This window comes from Artemia franciscana, chromosome 9 (assembly GCF_032884065.1).
Source record: "Artemia franciscana chromosome 9, ASM3288406v1, whole genome shotgun sequence".
Taxonomy (NCBI): Eukaryota; Metazoa; Arthropoda; class Branchiopoda; order Anostraca; family Artemiidae; genus Artemia; species Artemia franciscana.
Window position 1 is genome coordinate 37,416,872 of NC_088871.1, and position 22,408 is coordinate 37,439,279.

General features: G+C 35.6%; 1 protein-coding gene across 2 annotated transcripts in view; it reads right to left on the minus strand.

The window, feature by feature from the left end:
- Nucleotides 1–22,408, minus strand: part of LOC136031371 (probable E3 ubiquitin-protein ligase RNF144A-A) — a 100,431-nt gene that overhangs the window by 47,234 nt on the left and 30,789 nt on the right. For both annotated transcript variants that reach the window (XM_065710878.1, XM_065710876.1), the window contains exon 3: nucleotides 4,199–4,364. In XM_065710878.1, coding sequence (XP_065566950.1) covers nucleotides 4,199–4,364 — 166 coding nt within the window. The remainder of the gene's footprint in view (nucleotides 1–4,198; nucleotides 4,365–22,408) is intronic.

Here is a 22,408-nt window from a genome sequence, read left to right on the forward strand (position 1 = left end):
TCAATTTTAAACGGTTCATATACGACAACAACAGGGTTCAAGATGGCAGTAGCCATCTTGATATATATATATATATATATATATATATATATATATATATATATATATATATATATATATATATATATATATATATATATATATATATATATATATATATATATATATATATATATATATATATATATATATATATATATATATATATATATATAGGGCCGTAAATAGGATTTTTTTTTTTTTGGGGGGGGGGGGGGTTGGCCGCACAGATAAGGGAAGCCACTATTTTTGCCCCCGCTGCCAGTGGCAGCGGGAGCAAAAATAGCAGCGGCGACCTGCCGCCGTAATTTTATTCGCACCGCCACCGGTGAGATGTCGGCGGCACGCCGTCAGCGTGATCATTATTGACCACAAAAATGTAATGGTTTGATCAGTCTTTCTCAAATCCCAGCTTTAATTTACAACAGATTTGGGCATATCCACGAGTTAGAAACTTCCGGAGTCGCTGACTGGACAGTGGTCTTCCTTGTTATCCATAAATCTGGTAGTAATAAGCAGAAATCTGGTAGAAATGAAATGGCTGTGACATTTCATGGCTGTAACACATACAGAATTAATTATCAAAATTAGTATTTTTTTTTCATCGAGCAACCGTCACCATCGAGAAGAACTGTCACATTTTACGTCACACCTGGTTGGTTGGAAAATCTTTGCCCTGAGCTTTCATAACATCAAACATCCAGAAGGGATTGGGAAGGTGTATCCCCTTTCAATAGAGATTGTTTTGATAATGAAGATCTGTGCTCTTTAATACAGACCATCCAAATGTTTTTCCTATCCCATGAAACTGGTCGGAAAATGGCCAAGCTCATCAGAGGTTCTAATTCCAACCTCATCCCTACTTGCACTGCCATCCTCTCACCCAATGCTTTCAGTAAGCCATGTGATTTTGCAGCCATTGTGAAATAGGATAGTCACAACTGAACAAGTAAAACCACGTCCCAGCAACACCAACAAAACAAAATGCTTCAAGAAAGAAAGGAGGGCAGAAGAAAAGTGCTCACTGATATATCAGTGAAGGCCAAGATCGAAGCTTCCTTTGCTTCAAGGAAGGCGAAGAAGAGGCAGAAAAGAAAAAAAATGAAGCAACAAAAGCAATCAAAACAAAGAAGCAGACTGTGAAAAGATTTGATGAGAAGACAGCACTGAGGGTGAAAATGAAACTGAAAAGGTTCAGCCAGTGACTGTTGATGACAACTCAGACAGTTCTCTTGGGTAAGATAGTGAAAAGGAATGCTAACTTAGTTTTGATTTGGGTTGCAATTGACAACTTTGTAAAAGTCATCTATGAGGGTCATTACAGAGAACGTAGAACCTACTATAGAGGTCTGTGTGACGACTATGAGTGGTAAATGCGTGAAAGTGGCTGTAACAGCCTGATCATACCTACTACATGAAAGAGGATTTAGGGTAAAAACCCCCAGTACTTTGACAGTGTGTGATCTTGGACAAATATTTTGACTAAAATGCATCTTCCCTAAAAAAGGAAAGCAGGTTCTTAATCTTGGACCTGATGCAGATAGTTGGGATTGACTGACTGCAATCTGGTATACAAGCCTATTTAAATATGGTTACTCTTTTTCACAACACAGGTCAGTGATTCAATCTGTCCACGATTGAGAAAATCAGACATTAGGATCCTATGTCCAAGATTGGGCAGTAGCCTATTATCCAAGATTAGACTCGAGCTAAAAAATTACAATTACGGTTAGGCCTCTACTGTTACATTTCTATGCACTTAAAATAGTTACCGTTGTATATAGGTGAAGTATTCAAGCTAATGAAATATTTATTAAGAAAATTTAGACAGGGTAAGTAGAGAAAAATTAATTTTCCAGGTGGTATAATAGATTTAACTGTTGAGACGGTGATTAGGGATACCTGCATTTGTAGTTTCTTCCCCATTTGTTTCTGTCGATGTCTGAAATAGGTCCCCCTCCTATAATTAGACACCTCCTAGTTATTACACCTTCAGTGGTTTTATGACCAATAAGGAAACACATTAATTATCCTCGATGTTAAATTTAGAATTTAACATTTAGGAACCTGAGAATTTTCAGAACCTTCTGTTTCTATCAACGCTGCTATGTTACAGAATGAAAACCTCAGTATTTATAAACACCTGCCTATGGCAAGGACTCGAGAAATATTGATTTTTTGCTATACCAAGGCGTCTTGAAATAGAGAGGTCCTTAAATCTCAAGTTCCTACCTGGAATTTAATCTGGTGTCTGTTCGAAAAACAATTGTCTGTTTCTTTCCCACACGTTTGCTGAGTGGGAAGCCCTAAGAATTTTTCGGGATGCGCTACAAGAACTAGTGCTGAGTAAAAACTCACCCTGGTAGCACAAGGAATTCTTGCAAACTATTTGTGTACACTTGTTTGTTTAATTTTAAAAACAGCACTTGAGTTCTAAGCATGAAAATCAAAATCCTTAACCACACAAAAAAGAGAAGCTCCAACCTTGCGGTTAACGCTATACAGAATTGGCTCAGATTAATTCAGTCAGCAGAACGCCACTACCTCGGCGGGAGGCAGCGCGCCGACGTAATTATGACACTTCACATATATATATATATTAAGTGGACATGCTCAAAACTCTAGGGTGCCCTAAGAATTTTTCGGGAGGTAAGTGCTTCGAAAAAAGTATATTCTCACGGAAAAAGATCAACAAATCATTTTGTCACAAATTGTTTGGAGATCAATTTCAATCTTAAAAATTGTTTGGAGATCTGGTTCCCGCTGCTTGATCAAGACGGCAACCACTAATTTGATTTAACGAGTCTCATTATGCATCGAAAAGCTACAAGCTAATATTTGGCATTTTGAAACTCGAAAAGTCGATGTCACTCTAAAATTTGAACACGATTTTCCGTAACAAAAGGTTGATTTTATACTACGCACAAGTAAAGATTGTCCACACATAGTTCCAAAAGATACCATCACGATTGACTAGAAAACATTGGAACAGCACCAGAAAAAGATGCGAAGCACTCACGTATGCATTGCTTGAAATAGTATATATCAAACCGGATTCATAATTGGAAGTCGTATGACGATTTAAATGGCAAAGGATTTCGTCATAAACCAACGGGTCGCGGTTAAATGACAAGCAAAAGTCATCTACATAAGTGCGTCAAAACGTTTCCAATCATAGATTTTAACTTTTTTCCTTGCCAGCTGTTTCAAAACCACAAAATGTGTCTTTCCAGATCAAAAGCCAAGAGTATTTGTTTTTATGGAATTTCTTCCAAAAGGCGAATTCTAAACAGGCAAAGGCACGGGAACACATTTCGCAGGGGGAAGTAGATTACATTTGAAGTGGACAAATTTACGGTAGGCTTATCGTATAGGCAATTTGCGTATAGGCAAATTAGCGGCATATGAAAATTTTCTGAGCGGCAGAATTTTGAGCGGCAATGAAAATTTTCTGAGCAGCATGCAGATTGTTTTATATTTTTTGGGGGGAGAGGGTTAAATAACCGACCCCTCCCCCAACCACCGACACATATGATCTGGTGACAAATTTACACCTTTCACATAGTCTGCATTTCTGTTACTACTACTACTACTACTACTACTAAAAACTGAATGCTGGACCAAGCCACCTGAGGCAAACACAGCTACACACGCTCCTCTCGATCCCAATCTATTCCAAGCCTCCCTCGTAAGCCTTCATGCCAACCTCCTTTCACCCCATTAGGGAACGACCTGCTTTTCGTTTGGCCCTATATTATTGGCCAAAAAGGACGATCTTATTGCAATCTGTCATGCTTCATCCGCAGAACATTGTCTCAGGCATTTCAACCTTTGTCTCATTATAGCCCTAGAAAGTTCGATAGAACCGTATTTAGCGCACAGATTACTGTTTCAAATACAGTCGGTCAGACGGGCACTCCAAACAATCCGTTTCTGCCATTGACAATATATATCATTGGCAAACGTATCTCAGTGCAAAATTGAATTTAATCCCGATCTGTTTCCCAGTGTCGACTACACTTTATTAATGAAATATTACAGCCTACGAAATAGCTTTGAAACTGCAGTTGACCACACAATTTCCAGGAACATGGAATTATGGCAAGGACATGTTCAAGTGCAAGAGTTGAGTGGAGTGTGGAGATATGAACCAACTCACCTAAATTAACTCTGAGCTTAGCAAGCAGTTCCACTTTTTCTTTATTGATGAGAGAATCTATTTCTTTGTCAGTAAGTGCTCCAGATTCAGCAGGACAATCGCCGTCAGGACAAGATATTTCGCAATAGCCTGAACCAACAGAAAGGCTGACATACTGAGATAAACACTGAAATGAAAGATTTATTAGATTCTGCTAAGAAAAAACGTTGAAAATGAGGAAATGGAACCTCAGAAAAGGGTGATTAGAAACGTACGTTAGAACAGGACAATAGATATTACGTAATATAAACGCATACCTCGAATACGGTATGTATTCGAAAAGTATGTTTCCCCCCCGTACATTTTCGTGAATCGACTTCACTGTGCATTAATACAATAGTGTCAGATAAATCTGGTGTAGTCTCGATTCTGATTTGAAACGAGTCTTATAAACCAAAGTTATAAGATTGTTGATTACAAATCTGAGGCTAATGTTGCAATATCAAAAAATGGAATCATTTTGCGGCTGTTCTGCTTTCAGACACTCCCGCCGTGATTCCTACAGCTAAATTTCTAGTATTAAACAGAACTAATTGAACCTATTTAATAGCAATTATAAACCAATATTACAAGTATTGATATATATACAAGAACTAGGCTATGGCTGTTAAAAACGAAGTAGAAGAAAACACTATCCTGGGTATAGAGATGCAATAGTATAGAGATGTATAGAGATGGGTATACAGATTTCAATTTTGCTATGGGATCGTGGGGATCAAGAGCCAGAAATTGTCCTAGAGAAAGGCCAAGCCTAAAAAAGCCGTTTTATCCAAATTTTAAGGTATTTCGTTCCTTTTGAGCATATATCTTGGGTGTCAGGTACAATAGATGCATTACATTCGGTTCTAAAAGGCAGGAGAAATAGACCATTTAAACTCAAACAAACACGACTTGGGAACAATGGGGAAATTTCCTCCAAGGTAGTGGAATTGTATTCAGTGGATATTTTGGCCTTATGTCCAAGGGCCGTCTTCAGCAAAACACCAGAAAATATATATATATATATATATATATATATATATATATATATATATATATATATATATATATATATATATATATATATATATATATATATATATATATATAAACACAGCAAAAAAAAACAGCAGATGAAATCAAGATTAAAAGAATTAAAAATTTAAAAGCCAAAAAATCTAATCTCAAAAGTGAGCCACTCACCAATATCTAAGATTAACAATGTTACTCATTTAGCAAGCTTTTGATCTTAATTTAACGAATTTTCCCCGTGTATCTGAGCAAAGCAGTACTGTTTAAGACAATATTTAAAGCAATTTTAGCAAAAATCGCAGCTAATGACGATTGCCGAGAAAAACAATGGAAACATCCAACTTAAAAATTTCACAGAAGATATTTGTTACTGGTTCCACACACACACATCTATTGTTTCATATCTATGCAATACTGTTTCAGACCAACAGTCTTAAGCTGAATATCTTCACCCTCTTCCCCCGATTTTGAAAATGAAGAGCAAATGCTTTTAATCACCAACAAGAAAATCGATAAACGATCGATAAATCGATAAATAATTGTTCGAGGTATCACACCGAGGGGTTATCCAAGTTAAGAAATCGCGTACAACAGGCGGTACGCATCCCACATTGGAGAAATATACCACTTGTGGCGGAACAAGTGGCACTCTGATGGCGGAGTGGGCAACCTCTGGTATTATCAGTCCTTTATGCAGGGATACCAATGCACGGGGGGCGGGGGAGGATTAAATGAAGAAGCAAAAAAGCATTTTAAAAAATATAAGAGGAAATAGGGCAATAAAATTTAGGGACATGTTGCCCCTCTTCTCGCTGGTGCCCCGCTTTAAGAAAAAACATGTGATAAAATGCAAGTTCTTACCAGTATAATTATTCTACAACATTCTTAACCGAGGTAATAGGCAAAAAATGGGCTATTTATCGCAAATATTGTGTTTTTTCTAACATTTCTGAGCCTCCTCAGTCGAAAACATTGAATACAAGGCGTGGCGTAATTACCACCCTTTTCTGGCCTGCAGACGTGCTGCCAATAGGACTAGGCAATTTACTCAAAGCTAATTAGGCCAGTATGATTAAATGTTTATCACATTGCTAGAACAAAGAAATATGGTGATTACATGGCATTGCTTAAAACATTTGATAACAATCAAACTGTGCATATCTTTAAATAAACAAAGCTTGACATTAATTTCAAAATTCGACAATTATATTCGTTTCTATATTTCCTTCGCATTTCAAGGGAAATATACAGATAAAATAGCAGATTAGGTCACAGATAGCTAGAAGCCAGTAATACTATGGTTGCAGTGGACGTAGCAACATAATGAAAAGTAAGTTGCGGCTAAAGCAACGATAAAATAAAAATGCGTTTTTCAAGATAATATCAAGCAAGAAACAATTCCAATTGACACAAGTTTGAAGATGATCACTACTTATTTAGATCCAAATTTATTTTATTTCCCATTTAGACGAAGAAATCTCCTATATATATATATATATATATATATATATATATATATATATATATATATATATATATATATATATATATATATATATATATATATATATATATATATATATATATATATATATATATATATATATATATATATATATATATATATATATATATATATATATATATATATATATATATATATATATATATATATATATATATATATATATATATATATATATATATATATATATATATATATATATATATATATATATATATATATATATATATATATATATATATATATATATATATATATATATATATATATATATATATATATGTATATATATATATATATATATATATATATATATATATATATATGTGTGTATAAGGGGACTTGACCCCCCTCCCCCAAAAATGTTTGAATGACTCGTAAAAACCTAACAAAAATGCATATAAACAAATTTTTGATGCGTTTTTAGATTTTTCTGTGTAAACCCCCCTAAAAAACTCCCCACCCCAGAACAAAAATCCTGGATAGCCTACGGTCCTGTTGCTTTTTAACACCATTTGACCTGAAAGTTTAGTGGTTTAAAGCAAATATGCATCAAAAAGCTCTTCCATTCTTGATGCATTATAAAAGAAAAAGATTTTTCGACCACTCTTCCGTGCCCTAAATAACAAAGCCATGGCCCAGGTCAGCCATATGAGAAGAGTTACCGCCAGCTCCGACCCCACTCTTTGAATCAAAATTATTTTTATATTCTTCATATTTGCTAATATTCATTAATCTATTTTAACGTACATATTATATCATATTATATAATTTATTAATATTTGTTACTATATTATTCATATATATTTGCAGAAGGTTGTTTTGAGAAGCAGCTCGTTTAGTGCATTTGTTTACCGAAATAAAGCATAATTTCCCAATAAGCTATTTTCGCAACAACAAGATGGGAGCTTTCGCTCCTCAGCACCCAATATCCTAGATTCCTCAGAATAGTTATATCCTTCCTAGTAAAAGGTGGTTGGAGGTTAAGTCATAAACATCTGAAAATTCATTCAATTTATTTGAAACCATTCTTACGCAAAGTTTGAATACATTGAACAGTTCCTTGAGATGCAAAAAATGGTAATTTTTGGTTCCATTTTTACTTATTATTTACCGTAATGCTAGCAGCCAACTAGATGCGTCGTAGAGTGAGATCACAGTGACGTTGACGGTTCTGCCTCTCTTATGCCCGGGGCAAAATATTGGTTAGCATCCCCCCTCGGTCTCCCAAAAATTTTCAGACCGAATTTTAACAAAACTTTCAACTGTGCCATCTGCTTTATTTTATTTAAAAAATGCAAAATTATTATAATTGTTAGATAATTTATTTGAATTTTTGTACCCCTAAAATTTCTGTACCTAGGGCAAGTACCCCATCTGTCTTCCCCTAAAACCGCCTCTTGTGGATCATTGGTATGATATAATTATATTTGCTTTTTATAAACCAATAATATGCGGTTGTCATAAACCCATTCTAACTATGTCATAACACTGCGCCATATAGCGTGAAAAATGGCGAATTTTATATCAAATCCAAATTTAACTGGTGCTAGGTAGACTCATTTATCAATACAAGACATTTTGAGTAATTTTTGAGAAAAAAGTTGTGAAGGCTTGCTTAATTTCATAAGGTTTAATATTGTGAGTTTTTTCAAGACCAAAGAATTTTTTGGCACGATTTCTCTAGAAACACTGATACACGACATTGGTCACGTTCAGATTTTCAATGAGAAAAAAGAAAACATAGCAATTATTACATTATTATCCCATATACCAGGTAGTTTGACATCAAAAGTTGTATCAAAGTGAAGTCTGTGGCAAGATTTTATGGTTTTTTGTCTTATTTCTTAGTACATTTAGGTTTGTTTACGCACGATGAAAATATCTCTTTTTTGTCATTTTTACTGTTATCTTTTTTCGTCTAATAATGCGCATATAATGTCCTTTTGGACAAAGTAAACAGCACTAAGTCTCATCGACTCAAGAATTAAAGTACCGACAAAGTGGATTCCGATAAATCAATGATAAAAGCAACACCAATGTGTAATGGGGAAAAAACGTCATCTACGGGACTCGAACTCATAGGCTACTGACACTAAGTCGAGTGAACACCATTACACCAAGCAATGCAAAGGTGCACACAGGCCCGATAGTCAAGGCGTCGTTAAGAGGGATTTCCTGAAGAGGGCTAGCAGGTGTGATTGTCAATGAGGATTTAGTAATATTATAAGTTCCGTTAGGAAAAAAAAGACTAGAATAGAGAAGAACAAGAGCCAAGAGCACATATGGCACTTGCGATGAGGTCGGAAGAGCCAACATTTCGCAATATTATCGCGGTGGTATTTTTTTCAAGGCTACCATAATAAGCCCCACTGCGCGAGATTTCTGTCTCTGAAGCTGAATAGCTTTTTCTATAATTGTCGATCGCTTTAAATCAATCGCTTGATTTAGCTCCTCCTACGCTTGCTGGCCCATACCATAGCAAATTCCAGATTTAATCACCATAAAACGTGATCCAATCTGATATTCTTGGTAAAAGTGTTAGTCAAGGCCAGACATTTGAAAAAAGATTTTGAAATTCAACTAAAAATTAATACTAAAAATGACAGAGCAAGAAAAAAAACTTATAAAAATTGTCTCTGTCAGGAATTGAGCCTACAACCTTCGGAGAGGAATACCAACACAATATCCACTGCGTTATACATACTTGCAAGGAGACTTTTTTTTAATGAATTTTCAAATTTTTCCGAATTAACCGTCCCTCTACTCCCCCTCCAGATGCTCGAATCGGGGAAGCGACTATTTCTAATTTAATCTGGTCCGGTCCCTGATATGCCTGCCAACTTTCATCGTCTTGGACCGACCGAAGAAAAGATATATTCATGATTAAATACACATAACATAAAAACACTATACTATATCATATTACTGTAAATGGTAAGCTTTCTCAATTTTTGAAAATTAGAAAGTGGTGTTCATATAGCCTACGTCACTTCATCCGACCTTTCCAACTTATTGAAAATGTTCTCAACAAACTTTGCTGGGGCAGCCATTAGGGACCGATTTTGATGGAAAATATCTGCCAGATATCGACTTCACTGATGATGTGGCACAAGTATGTGAAAGTTAAGCTGAGTTAAAATTACACCAAAGACAGACCCCTTGACCTGTAAAAAGGGGGAAAACACACGAGCCACTTATTCAATGAAAAAGTCATTTACTAACTTACAGAGAGAAAAGAAGAAAAAAAATGTGTATAATTAAAAAAAAATAATAGATTAGATAGGTTATATAGAATAAATAGACTCCGATGAATTCTGCACAAAGAAAAATATTTAGACTATTCCCAAAATCTCGATTTTGCGACCATTATTTCAACTTACAGAAAAATTCCTAAGAATGACAGCTCTGGGAAGGATTTTGAAATATAAGGTAATGCAATATTGGCCACTATTTTTTTAGGTTTGTCCGAAAGAGTTCTCCGGATCAGTCCGGTTACGGATCAGTTCTCCGGATCCGGATCAGTTCTCCGGATCACCGGATTCTCCGGTGATTTTCTTCCATCTGTTCGTTTGTATATTATCAGCATGTAAACAGGGCTAAAGGAAATGCATGTTGTAAGGAAGGATTAAAGGGAAATAGGAACTTGTGTTCCTATTTGTGTAAAAAGGGAGACTTTGTATGTAGCTGTGTTGGCCTCGGGCGGCTTGGTGCTGTGGTGAGTTATTAGTAGTAGTAGTAGTATGTAAATTAAGTGAACCTCACTAAAGGTGCGCGGGGCTAGCCTGGACCAGCCTAGCCAATATACAGTTCTGTTTTTGTCCAATTTGATCAACTCAGCCAGAGAAGGTTGCCAATTCTCCAGTAACATCTTTTAGAAATTTTCATTAAATTTAGATTTCAAATATAAAAGATAAATAAAAACTACAATCGGTAACATTATGCACAGCCTATTTGCATAGCAGCCTCATTGAGAGGTCGGTCTTCAAAACTATGTTCTGTCAGATCAATACTTCTAAAGAAGCAGAAATATAGTTTAAAAATTTCACTTTTTTCTCAAATAACGGGGTTCTTCAATTCTTTTCACGCTCTAATTTAAGTTGACGATTCACCCTCGATTCGCCTACAAATCGGAATGTTTCGGAGATGTACCAACACGAAAAAAAACGAGAAGATGGTTCACAAACATTTGAAGTTTAAGCTAACTTTGGGAATGGTCATAAATTCAATAAAAATTCAATTGCCCTGCCTTTAGAATGAAGTGTGATAATTGAACATTGAAGAGTTAAAAAAAATTCCTCCACCAGGCTACCAAGAGCCATGTCTTATTCCAAGAAACATTTTTTGTGCCTACCAAATACAGTTTGTACCACGTAGCCAAATTGCTGCAGCTACTTAAATCACTGTACTGATCCCTTTTTTCACGTGTGAATTGTGTGTTATGCATTCTACAACTTAATACGTAACAATCAACAAGTGCAATTCTGAACTGATCCCGTATCGGGCCCTTCTAAAGACGACCATGGGAATATTACCCCTCCATCCCTAGTCTCTTCGGGGCTGGGTTTCCACCATAGAAAAAAATGTGGCATGCGACTACGCGCAATCCATCTGGTTCCCTGGAAAATAATTGATTCTGCTCCGTTGATTGATATATCCTATGCAACTACAAGTACAAAGTGGTCGGGTCTTTTTCAGGAAAATCAGTATATTTGTCCTTGGGCGGTGCGGTATATCAAAGATATGCTTTAAGCCCAGCCCCCTCAACTTATTTTTGGAACAAGTGAAGTCTAAGCAAGTTTCCCTCTTACCTCTCCTCTGTGTTCTGATATTTCCACATAAAGGGGCAAGGGAAACTCCCCTCTGAGATTTGCCAGTAGGCCTCTTACTGAGAACTAAAAGAATATTGCTAAAAGTATTACTTTTTTTCATTTCAGACGCAAAGAAAATCCTTTGATATTCTTCAAAAGTCAAAATGATTCTTGACTTTTGCTAATCAGTAAGCAAATAGCAGTCTAGGTAAAAGAAGTTTCTTCAAACGAAAGCCAATAGACACATTAAAGCTTAAATAAAAAAGAGCAAATTTTCGTACATGAGGAGGGCAGTGCCCCCCATAATTCATTCTCTCCATATTCCAGGTTCACTCTTTACTATTTACAAGTGTATAGGCATGAAGTGCTACAACCAGCACTACTACTAACAACTCACTGCAGCGCCAAGCCAAAAGCAGTAAGGATAAAAAAATGAACTTAAATTAGTGAATAACGTGTGCAAAAATAATAAAATAATGTATCAATTGAGTCAGCACAGCCAAATGAACCTCATTCGTATTCGACGGCCCTTGTGTTTGAGCAGTCTTTCTTAAAGAATCGTGTCAAAAATCAAACTTTAACGTACAGAGCGATAGTTTGAGGCAGAGACACCCACCACACATACGGAATAATTTATGTTTGTTTCAAGTTACACTGCCCTTACTTTCACGTGAAAAAAATTGTTTTTCATTTTATTTTTCTTTCTAACCATTTTTCAAATAATACCAGAAAATTTTCTCCTGGAAAACTACAAAAAATTTTGCTCTCAAAGGAAAATTCTATCATTGCAATCCCCTCCACAGAATACAGTAGGATTCTGTAATACACTGAATGATCTAATAGTGCGATTTTCATTATGATTGCATAACTTCCCCCCCTCGAAAATCAAGTAAGTTTTCTCAGACTCACAGTTTTTGATGGGTAACATCAAACATGATGAGTTTTATATATTTGGAATTAGCAAAACAAGGTAATTCTTTGAATCTATCAATTGTTATCAAAATTTCCTTTTTTAGAGTTGAGATTACTACTGTACCAAATCGCTCCTTACAGTTCGTTAAAACTAAATGTTTGATCTGTTTTGTCTATTGCTGCAATGAAAAGAATTTTAGTCATCAAAAAGAGCACAGAAACCTTGCCGGAAAAAAATTTAAGCAAGTAACAAACGAAAGGAAATTTAGCGACGACAAATTCTAAAAGTGAACTTTCTGTGGTCGTACATTCGGAAATCAAAATGTTTCAATTCAATAGGCCCTGGTTACTTAGTGTTCAAACGTTCAACGTTCATAGAGAATAAAAAATTATGGAGAACACTGAGTTGAAGCAAATTAATCAATTAATCAATACAAGAGCGGAATTATTTTGGCTGTCAATTGAAAAGAGGCAGTCAATACACGAAAATAACAGTAAAAAACAAACAGGTAGTAGCCGCTTTTTTGGCAAGAAAAGCAATTGAATTCCAAACGGATTCTTAAAAGCTATTTAAAATTGGCAAAGACCATAAAAGAATGAAATTGTGCAATCATGGGTATCAGGTTTTTGGTTATGCAGAGGGCGGACTTAGGCCACTTGAAATTCGTTATTTTGAATCTGATCAGTTTCTATTATTCCAAGAATAAACAATTACGATTTGTTTTACAATCTCATAAATGTTTTCAAGGAAAGTCCCCTACCCTCAAACCAGAATCCTGGTATGGATGTGGTCCCACACTCCCAAGATGATGGAAAGCCAAAGAATACTCGCATGATGCACATTTTTTGAAAATCTAGAACGAGACTTCGGTGAAAATAAGGAAATCTTAATGTCAGGGCAAGGCCAGGCCGAGGTTTTTTTTTAGGGGAAATTAAAAAAACTTTGTAACACCACACCAAAAATTTGCTTATATGCATTTTTGTAGATTTTTTACGAGTCGGACAAACATTTCTTAGAGGGATTCAAACTCGAACCCCCCCCCTCTGGATACGGCCTTGTGTCAGGTTCATGAATAGCCGGAAAAATATATTTCTTGAGGGGCGAGAGCTTAAAATATGCTTAATGTAAGTTGTTTTTTTATTCGGTTTGAGAAGCTCTTTTTTCAATGGGACCCCACCGCTACCCTTCAATCCAGCACATTGGTATGGATTTGGCCCCAGAGTCCCAGAATAATGGAAAGCCCCTGGGTTTTATGTATGTAAGTCTTTTCTTCAATGCACTGTTGTTTAAGTAGTATTTTGTGTGTCACCATGGCCCTGTGGCTTTTCCACAATAATTATCTATCTATTTTGTAGCCAAGGCCGTACCCAGGATGGGGGTTAGGGGGTTTGAACCCCCCCCCCCCCCCGAAATGTTTGTCCGACTCGTAAAAACGTAGCAAAAATGAATATGAACAAATTTTTGATGCGTTTCTTGAAGCTTTTTGTAAGAAAAAAGGAAAAAATCCTTTTGTAAATCCCCCGAAAAAAATTCTCGATACGACCCTGATTGTAGTCATTTGTTTAAGTTTGATTGGGCCAACACGGAAAAAAATTGATTTCCAAAATGAAGTAATCATTCGCTCCCCCATAGCTTTTATTCCTTGCATGCTAAAATTATTTGTATAGAATGCTAACGAGGATATATTTACTAAAATGACGCAACGTCAAGAAATATTCTAATGGAATACTATTGTTTTGAAGTTAGAATACTAATTACATAGCGTCTTCTGTCATTAAACGCCGTTTCATTAACCTTTCATTAAAACCCTCACTTTATTACAACATACAAGACAACTTTTAGGGGTCGAGACCTAATCTTGACCTCGGAATATTCTTGCAAGTTAAAGTTTGGATGTCACTCTTTGCTTTAGTCAAGAAACCAGTCAAGAAAGTTTTCATCCTGTAATTTACTATTTTTTGAAACATTAAGCAGCATCTAAAAAAGCAAACAATAAACTATCAAGAAAAAGAAAAAAAAAATTAAAACAAGAGCTAAAAGATCATATGGCACTTGTGACGAGGCCGGAAGAGCCAAGAGCTCATATGGTACGAGCTCTAGCAAAATTCTGAGAATCAATAGAAATATTTAAAAGGAAAATCAGAGGCTTAATGCTGGTCGGGATTTAGAATAAGAGCTCTGAGTCACGAGATCTTTCTAAATATTAAAATTCATGAAGATCCGATCACCCACTCGTAAGTTATAAACACCTCATTTTTTTCTAATTTTCCTTTCCCTTCAGCCCCCCCCCCAGATGGTCAAATCGGGGAAAACGACTTTATCAAGTCAATTTGTGCAGCTCCCTGACACGCCTACCGATTTTCATCGTCCTAGCACGTCCAGAAGCACCAAACTCGACAAAGCACTGAACCTCACCCCCTAACTCCCTCAAAGAGAGCGGATCCAGTACGGTTACGTTAATCACGTATCTACGACATTTGCTGATTCTGCCCACCAAGTTTCATCCCGATTTCTCCACTAAGCGTTTTCCAAGATTTCCGGTTTCCCCCTCCAACTCACTTGGTAGATACCAATTGCCATAAAAATCTTTTGCCTTTGTGCAGGAAGAACTGAAGAAAACTACAATGTTGAGCGTTACTATCAGTAACTCACTCAGTCTAATAACTTACTAGACTGAGTGATCTTATTACAGGAAATAAAAGTGATTTCTTTAAATAGTTTTTGTCCACTTTGTTCGTGAAGTGTTAAGATACACATTAAGTGCCGCATACATTTAATAACTCATTCACGAAACCAGACTGCTTTATTTTGTGTTACTAGCTTATTTAATAGGCAAAACGCGTGAAGCAGATCATTTACATCTACTTAATTCTGGAAACGGTTCATAAATACTCATGAAAGAAAAATAGCTTTAAATAGCCTCTTCATTGTTGACAACTGACCGAAATGCATCTAAATCTAGCCTGAATAAACACGGCATATGCTTAGTCTGAACTGTGTCTTATGTAATTAAATTTAAAAAAAAGTTTTTTTAAATGAAAGTAAGGAGCAATATTAAAACTTAAAACGAACAGAAATTACTCCGTATATGAAAGGGGCTTTTCCTCCTCAACGCCTCGCTCTTTACGCTAAAGTTTGACTCTTTCTCTTAACTCTATTTTTAAAACAGTAAGAAACTTTAGCGTAAAGAGCGGGGCGTTAAGGAGGAAAAGCCCCTTTCATATACGGAGTAATTTCTGTTCGTTTTAAGTTTTAATGTTGCTCCTTACTTTAATTTAAAAAAAAAACTTGTTTTTTTATTTAATTTCTGGACGTTTTTGAATTAATGCATGTTTTGATCTTGGCTCTCCGCACATAAATAATTAAACCGAATTTCGCATATTAATTAATTGCAATTGATCGGAAGAATTTGAGAAAAAAGGAGTGAGGGAGGAGGCTTAGTTGCCCACCAATTTTTTGATTACTTAAAAAACAACTACAACTTTTAATTTTTTACAAACGTTTTCATTGGTAAAAAATATACGTAACTTACGAATTAATTTACGTAACGAACTTCTATATTCGTATGTTTTTATGGCGTGTATGAGGGGGTTCAACCCTCGTCGATACCTCGCTCTTTACCCTAAAGCTTAAATTTTGTCCCAATTCCTTAAGAATGAGCTCTGAATCACAAAGGCCGTAGAATAAATAGTTGAAATTACTAAAAATACTTTAGCGTAAAGAGTGAGGTATAACGAGGAGGTAAACCCCTCATATGCGTAATAATTTTTTTTTCGTTTTAAGTTTTAATGCTGCTCCTTACTTATAAAAAACTTTTCATATTTATTTTTTCATTGTTTTTTCAAATAATGCTAGAAAATCCTGCGCCCCCTTCATTGAAATTCTCTTCCCCATGACAAGTTTCTCCATGGAAATATCCTCCCACGTAACCACCCCCCTCAAATCTCCCCCTTAAATAAAAAAAATCCCCCCGAAAACGCCGGTACACTTCCCAGTAACCATTACTATATGTAAACACAGGTCAAAGTTTGTAACTTGCAGCCCCTCCCACAGGGTGCGGGGGAGTAAGTCGTCCCTAAAGACATGGTTATTAGGTTTTTCGACTATGGTGAACAAAATGGCTATCTCAGAATTTTGATCCGGTGACTTTTGGGGGGAAATGAGCATGGGAGGGGGCCTAGGTGCCCTCCAATTTTTTGGTCACTTAAAATGGGCACTAGAACTTTTAATTTCCGTTAGAATGAGCCCTCTCGCGACATTCTAGGACCACTCAGTCGATACGATCACCCCTGGGGAAAAAAACAAACAAAAAAACAAATCAACACGCATCCGTGATCTGTCTTCTGGCAAAAAATGTGAAATTCCACATTTTTGTAGATAGGAGCTTGAAACTTCTACAATAAGGTTCTCTGATACGCTGAATCTAATGGTGTGATTTTCGTTAAGATTGTATGACTTTTAGGGGGTATTTTCCCCTACTTTCTAAAATGAGGCAAATTTTCTCAGGCTCGTAACTTTTGATGGGTTGAAACTTATATATTTAAAATCAGCATTAAAATGCGATTCTTTTGATGCTATTGGTATCAAAATTTCATTTTTTAGAGTTTCGGTTACTATTGAGCCGGGTCGCTCCTTACTACAGTTCGTTACCACGAACTGTTTGATCATTATTTCCCTGGTACACCTCAGAGTAGAGTATACGAAGAGCTTGCTCTTTATAATAAGGCCATATCTAGGGGTTGCCCTCTAAGGTTTGTTCAACTCGAAAAAACATAACAAAAATGAATATAGGCTAAACAAATTTGATGCGTTTTCAGGGTTTTTTGTACCCCCTCCCCGAGACGGGAGGGGGGACAAATTTGGAAACCCTTATTCCGGGGGTATTTTCCGGGGAGGATTTAGGTAAGCGCCGGGGGGTATTTTCTGGGAGGAGAGGTATTTTCTGGGGGGAGGGTGTAAACGCCAAGAACCGAAAAAAAACACGGAATAATTATCGTCGTTTTAAAATTTAATGTCGCTTTTTGATGTCGTTTGGAAAAATACATTTCTTAATTTAATTTTGTTTTTAAGTACAGAGGTTGAAATATATTATTCCAATTCTGGGGTGTAGCCTATATGATAAATCCTGTGGCGTTTTACAAACGAAAAGAAAAAAGCGCGAATAAAAATTTCTCCGTCATCAGAAGCACATATTTAAAAAAAGTGTTCTGAGACGTGTTATGGAACATCTTAACTTTTGTACAAAAAATTATAAAAGATAAACTTATAAGTAGTTAATCACGCTCCGTTCAAGTTTGCTTCATTACAAACTTTATTTCTGTTTGTCTTAAATTTTGATTAATGAAGAAATTCAACAAAAGACGTTTTTCAAATTAACCAAAAAACAGTTGGCATAAGTCAAAAATTTTCCAAACGTAAAACCACCAAAAATCACCATCAATAAATAAATGAAACCGAAACGAACAGAAATTACAAAAAATAGCCGAGTTGACCTCAAGAAAATCAGAGATGAGTTGGCTGACTATTTCCACGTCTTCTAAAGATCAGAAAATAATTTGCACTTTGAGCGACCAGCCCTCCAAAATGATTGGAGGGCACCTAGTCCCCTCCCAAGTCCGTTTTCTCCCCATGGACATCTGATAAAAGTTTCAAGATAGCCATCTAATGCAGCATAGATGAAAGTTCTACTCTATTTTTGAACTAATGGCTAGCTCAAAACTCAAAACAAAAAAGGCGACAAAGGAACATTAAAACTCAAAACCGGACAGATATTCCGATATCTTGTTCTTTACGCTAAGAGTGTCAGCACTTTTAAAAATCGGCCCTCAATGGCCCTTTACCAAAAAAATAGGCATTTGGAAAGCTTGTGAAAAAGAAGCTTTACTAACTTGATTACTTGTTTTGGCCAGATTTGCCTTGGTTTAAAGCATCATGAGGTTGTTTTATTTCTGTAATTACATAAAAAAAAAACTAGTTTTTCTAACTGAAAGTAAGGAGCGACATTAAAACTTAAAACGAACAGAAATTACTCCGTATATGAAATGGGTTGTCCCCTCCGCAATTCCTCGCTCTTTATGTTAAAGCTTTTAATTGTTTTAAAAAGCAGAATTGTGGTAAAGAGTCAAACTTTAGCGTAAAGAGCGAAGGATTGCGGAGGGGACAATCCATTTCATATACGGAGTAATTTCTGTTCGTTTTAAGTTTTAATGTCGCTCCTTACTTTCAGTTAGAAAAACTAGTTTTTTTTATGTAATTTCTGAACGTTTTTGAATTAATGCATGTTTGATTTTGGCTCTCCACACATAAATTATTAAAATGAAATTTACATTTTAATTCCTTTTTTGGCTAAATGGCTTTCTCTTACTTCCGATCAGACGATTTTGAGAAATATGGGATGGGGAAGGAGGCCTAGTTGCCATGCAATTTTTCGGTTACACAAAAAGGCAAATATAAATTTTAATTTTTAACGAATTTTTTTATTAGTAAAAAATATACGTAACTTAAGAATTAACTTACGTAACAAACTTTTATATTCTTAAATTTTTATTATGTATATGAGGGGGTTTGTACCCTCGTTAATACCTCGCTCTTTACACTAAATCGTAAGTTTTGTGCCGATTCTTTAAGAATGACCCCTGAATCAGAAAGGCCAGAATAAATAGTTGAAATTACTAAAAATACTATAGCATAAAGAGCGAGGTATTTATTTCCTCCTAAATACCTCGCTCTTTATGCTAAAGTATTTTTAGAACCCCTCATATGCGTAATAATCTCTGTTCGTTTTAAGTTTCAATGGTACTCCTTACTTTCAATTGGAAGAATTTTTCCATGTTTATTTTTTCATTGTTTTTTTTATAGTAATTTTAGAAAATCCTGCGCCCTTTTCATTGAATTTCTGTTCCCCCATGACATATTTCTCCAAGGAAAGATCCTCCCACATAGCCCCCTCCCCTCAACCCCACCCCAAAAACCAAAAAAAAAAATCCACTGAAAACGAATGTACACTTCCCAATAACCATTATTATATGTAAACACTGGTCGAAGTTTGTACCTTGCAGCCCCTCTCCCAGGGACTGTGGGGGAGTAAGTCATTCCCAAAGACATAGTTATTATGGTATTTGACTATGCAGAACAAAATGGCTATCTCAAAATTTTGATCTGTTGACTTTGGAGAAAAATGAGCATGGGAGGGGGCCTAGGTGCCCTCCAATTTTTTTGGTCACTTAAAAAGGGCACTAGAACTTTTCATTTCCGTTAGAATGAGCCCTCTTGCAACATTCTAGGACCACTTGGTCGATACGATGACCCCTGGGAAAAAAAAACAAAAAAAAACAAACAAACAAATAAACACGCACCCGTGATTTGTCTTCTGGCAAAAAATACGAAATTCCACATTTTTGTAGATAGGAGCTTGAAAATTTTGCTATAGGGTTCTCTGATACGCTGAATGCGATGGTGTGATTTTCGTTAAGATTCTGTGACGTTTAGGGGGTTGTTTTCTAAAATAAGACAAAATTTCTCAGGCTCGTAACTTTTGATGACAAAGACCAAATTTGATGAAACTTATATATTTAAAATCAGCATGAAAATCCAATTCTTTTGATGTATATTTTAGCATCAAAATTCCGTTATTTAGAGTTTCGTTTACTATTGAGCCGGGTCGCTCCTTACTACAGTTCGTTACAACGAACTGTTTGAAACTTTCATACTGTGATATGCACCATGTTATATCAAAAGGTTTTAACAGGAAGGGTGCAAAATTTGTGGATCGGCATTTTTTGCACGTAATTTATATTTTAAAATTGTATTTATAAAAATAACCCCTAAAAAAGAAATATGAATGAAATCTAATTATTCAGACTTAGAATAAAGTATTTAGTGAAAGTGATTGTTGCTCAATTCTTATTGAGAAAAAGTGAATACATTCTAAGACCACACTGGCTATACACGACCTATGAAACAAAGAAAATATAATAAATTTTAAGAAAAATCAAAAAGCAGAGAAAAACGAGGGTAGTGTCAGCCAGTGGAACAACCTGAAAAGGAAATAAGCAAATATTTCGAAAAGGACCACCACCAAGTCCTCCTCGGTGCCAAAAAAAAAACTACCCTCTTTTTTCTCTGCTTTTCGATTTCTTTTCATTTATCACATTTTCGCTTCTTTGTTTCATTATTGACCGACTCCATTCAGCCAAAATTAACTTTAAATCCGAATCCACAGCCCTGATTCTAAATAAAAGTTCAAAGCATCTTTAGATAATGGCATTTGCTGGTCCGAACAATTAACTGAACACAAGTTTTTGATTGCCAACATATTTCATTTGTGTGATACCAAAGTTCTGTGATTTAGATGACAACAGATTTCTGTATCACTCAAGACACTGCCCCGGCATAAAATAATTTTCCTGTAACTTTTGATTGTGGCAATGATAGGGTAGTTATTTGAAAGAAGAATATTACGTTCGTATTGTATCATTGCTGTTAACAATTGCTCATGTTTTTTTTTTGCCATGGACTTGCGAAGGAGGGATGCCTCTATGCCTCCCTCCAAGTTCTTAACTCACCGAAATTTCTTGGCTATCTTTATTCCTAAATATAATGTTTTATTTGCATAATTTCAACGAACACACTGCCTTTCCGTGACAATAAATACAAATTTAAATAGGGATAAATGCTTTTAATAGACAGTGATAATTCACAAAAAATACTGGATATTTCGGTCACATATGCAGTAACCGTCATCAGCAGAAATACTCTGGTGACGGTGACTGCATATGTGTCCGAAATATCCAGTGTCGTTTGCAAATTCCACTGTCTATTAAAAGGGTTTATCCCTATTTCAACTTTTCATCGTAATGTTTTAATTATTCCCCCCCCCCTAGCAAAAATCCTGCATGCTTTCCTGATTTTGTGCTACAAATTATAACCTAAATCAAGACTAGAACTGGCTGCCCAAATAGATCCTTGTTCATCGTAGAAATAATTACCTCTATGATCGAACAGATAATCGATTACAAAATTAACAATACAGCAGAAAGAAATCAATAGGCTAACATGACTTGGCAATAATGCTGGATATAATCTAGGACAAATGGAAATTACAATTACAGATATTATACTTTTTATAGAGAATAGAGACATAGGGCTACGTGTGTGATTCGCAAAGTATACTCGTTTGATTCTCTACTATATAGCCTACTATTATAGGGAGGTAAAAATATTGACCTCGCGAGCGGAAAAAGAGGACGACAAATTAATTATGCAAGTATCAGAAGTTCCAAATAGGATAAAAAGAACTGAGAAGGGAAGAAAGGCCTACTATCTTCACATGCCCAGCAGATTCATCTCACTTGTTTTTTTTAGAGTGTTCTTAACTTAGCGACGTCGGTCAATTGACCTTGGTATTCAATTAAATAAAAAAACAAGTTTTTTACACTATAGTTTGACTCTTTCTCTCAACTCTACTTTTAAAAACAGTAAAAACTTTAGCGTAAAGAGCAGGGCGTTGAAGAGGGGGTAGCCCCTTTCATATACGGGGTAATTTCTGTTCGTTTTAAGCTTTAATGTCGCTCCTTACTTTCAGTTTAAAAAACTCGTTTTTTTTATTTAATTTCTGAACGTTTTTTAGTTAATGCATATATTGATTTCGGCTCTCCGCAGATGAATAATTAAAGCGAAATCTGCATATTTATTTATTTGGATAAATGGCTTTCCCATAGTTTTGATCGAATGATTTTGAGAAAAAAGGAAGGGGAGGAGGCCCAGTTGCCCTCCAATTTTTTGGGTACTTAAAAAGGCAACTAGAACTTTTAGTTTTCACGAACGTTTTCATTAGTAAAAGATATACGTAACTTACGAATTAGCTTACGTAACAAACTTCTATGCTCGTATGTTTTTATTACGTATATGAA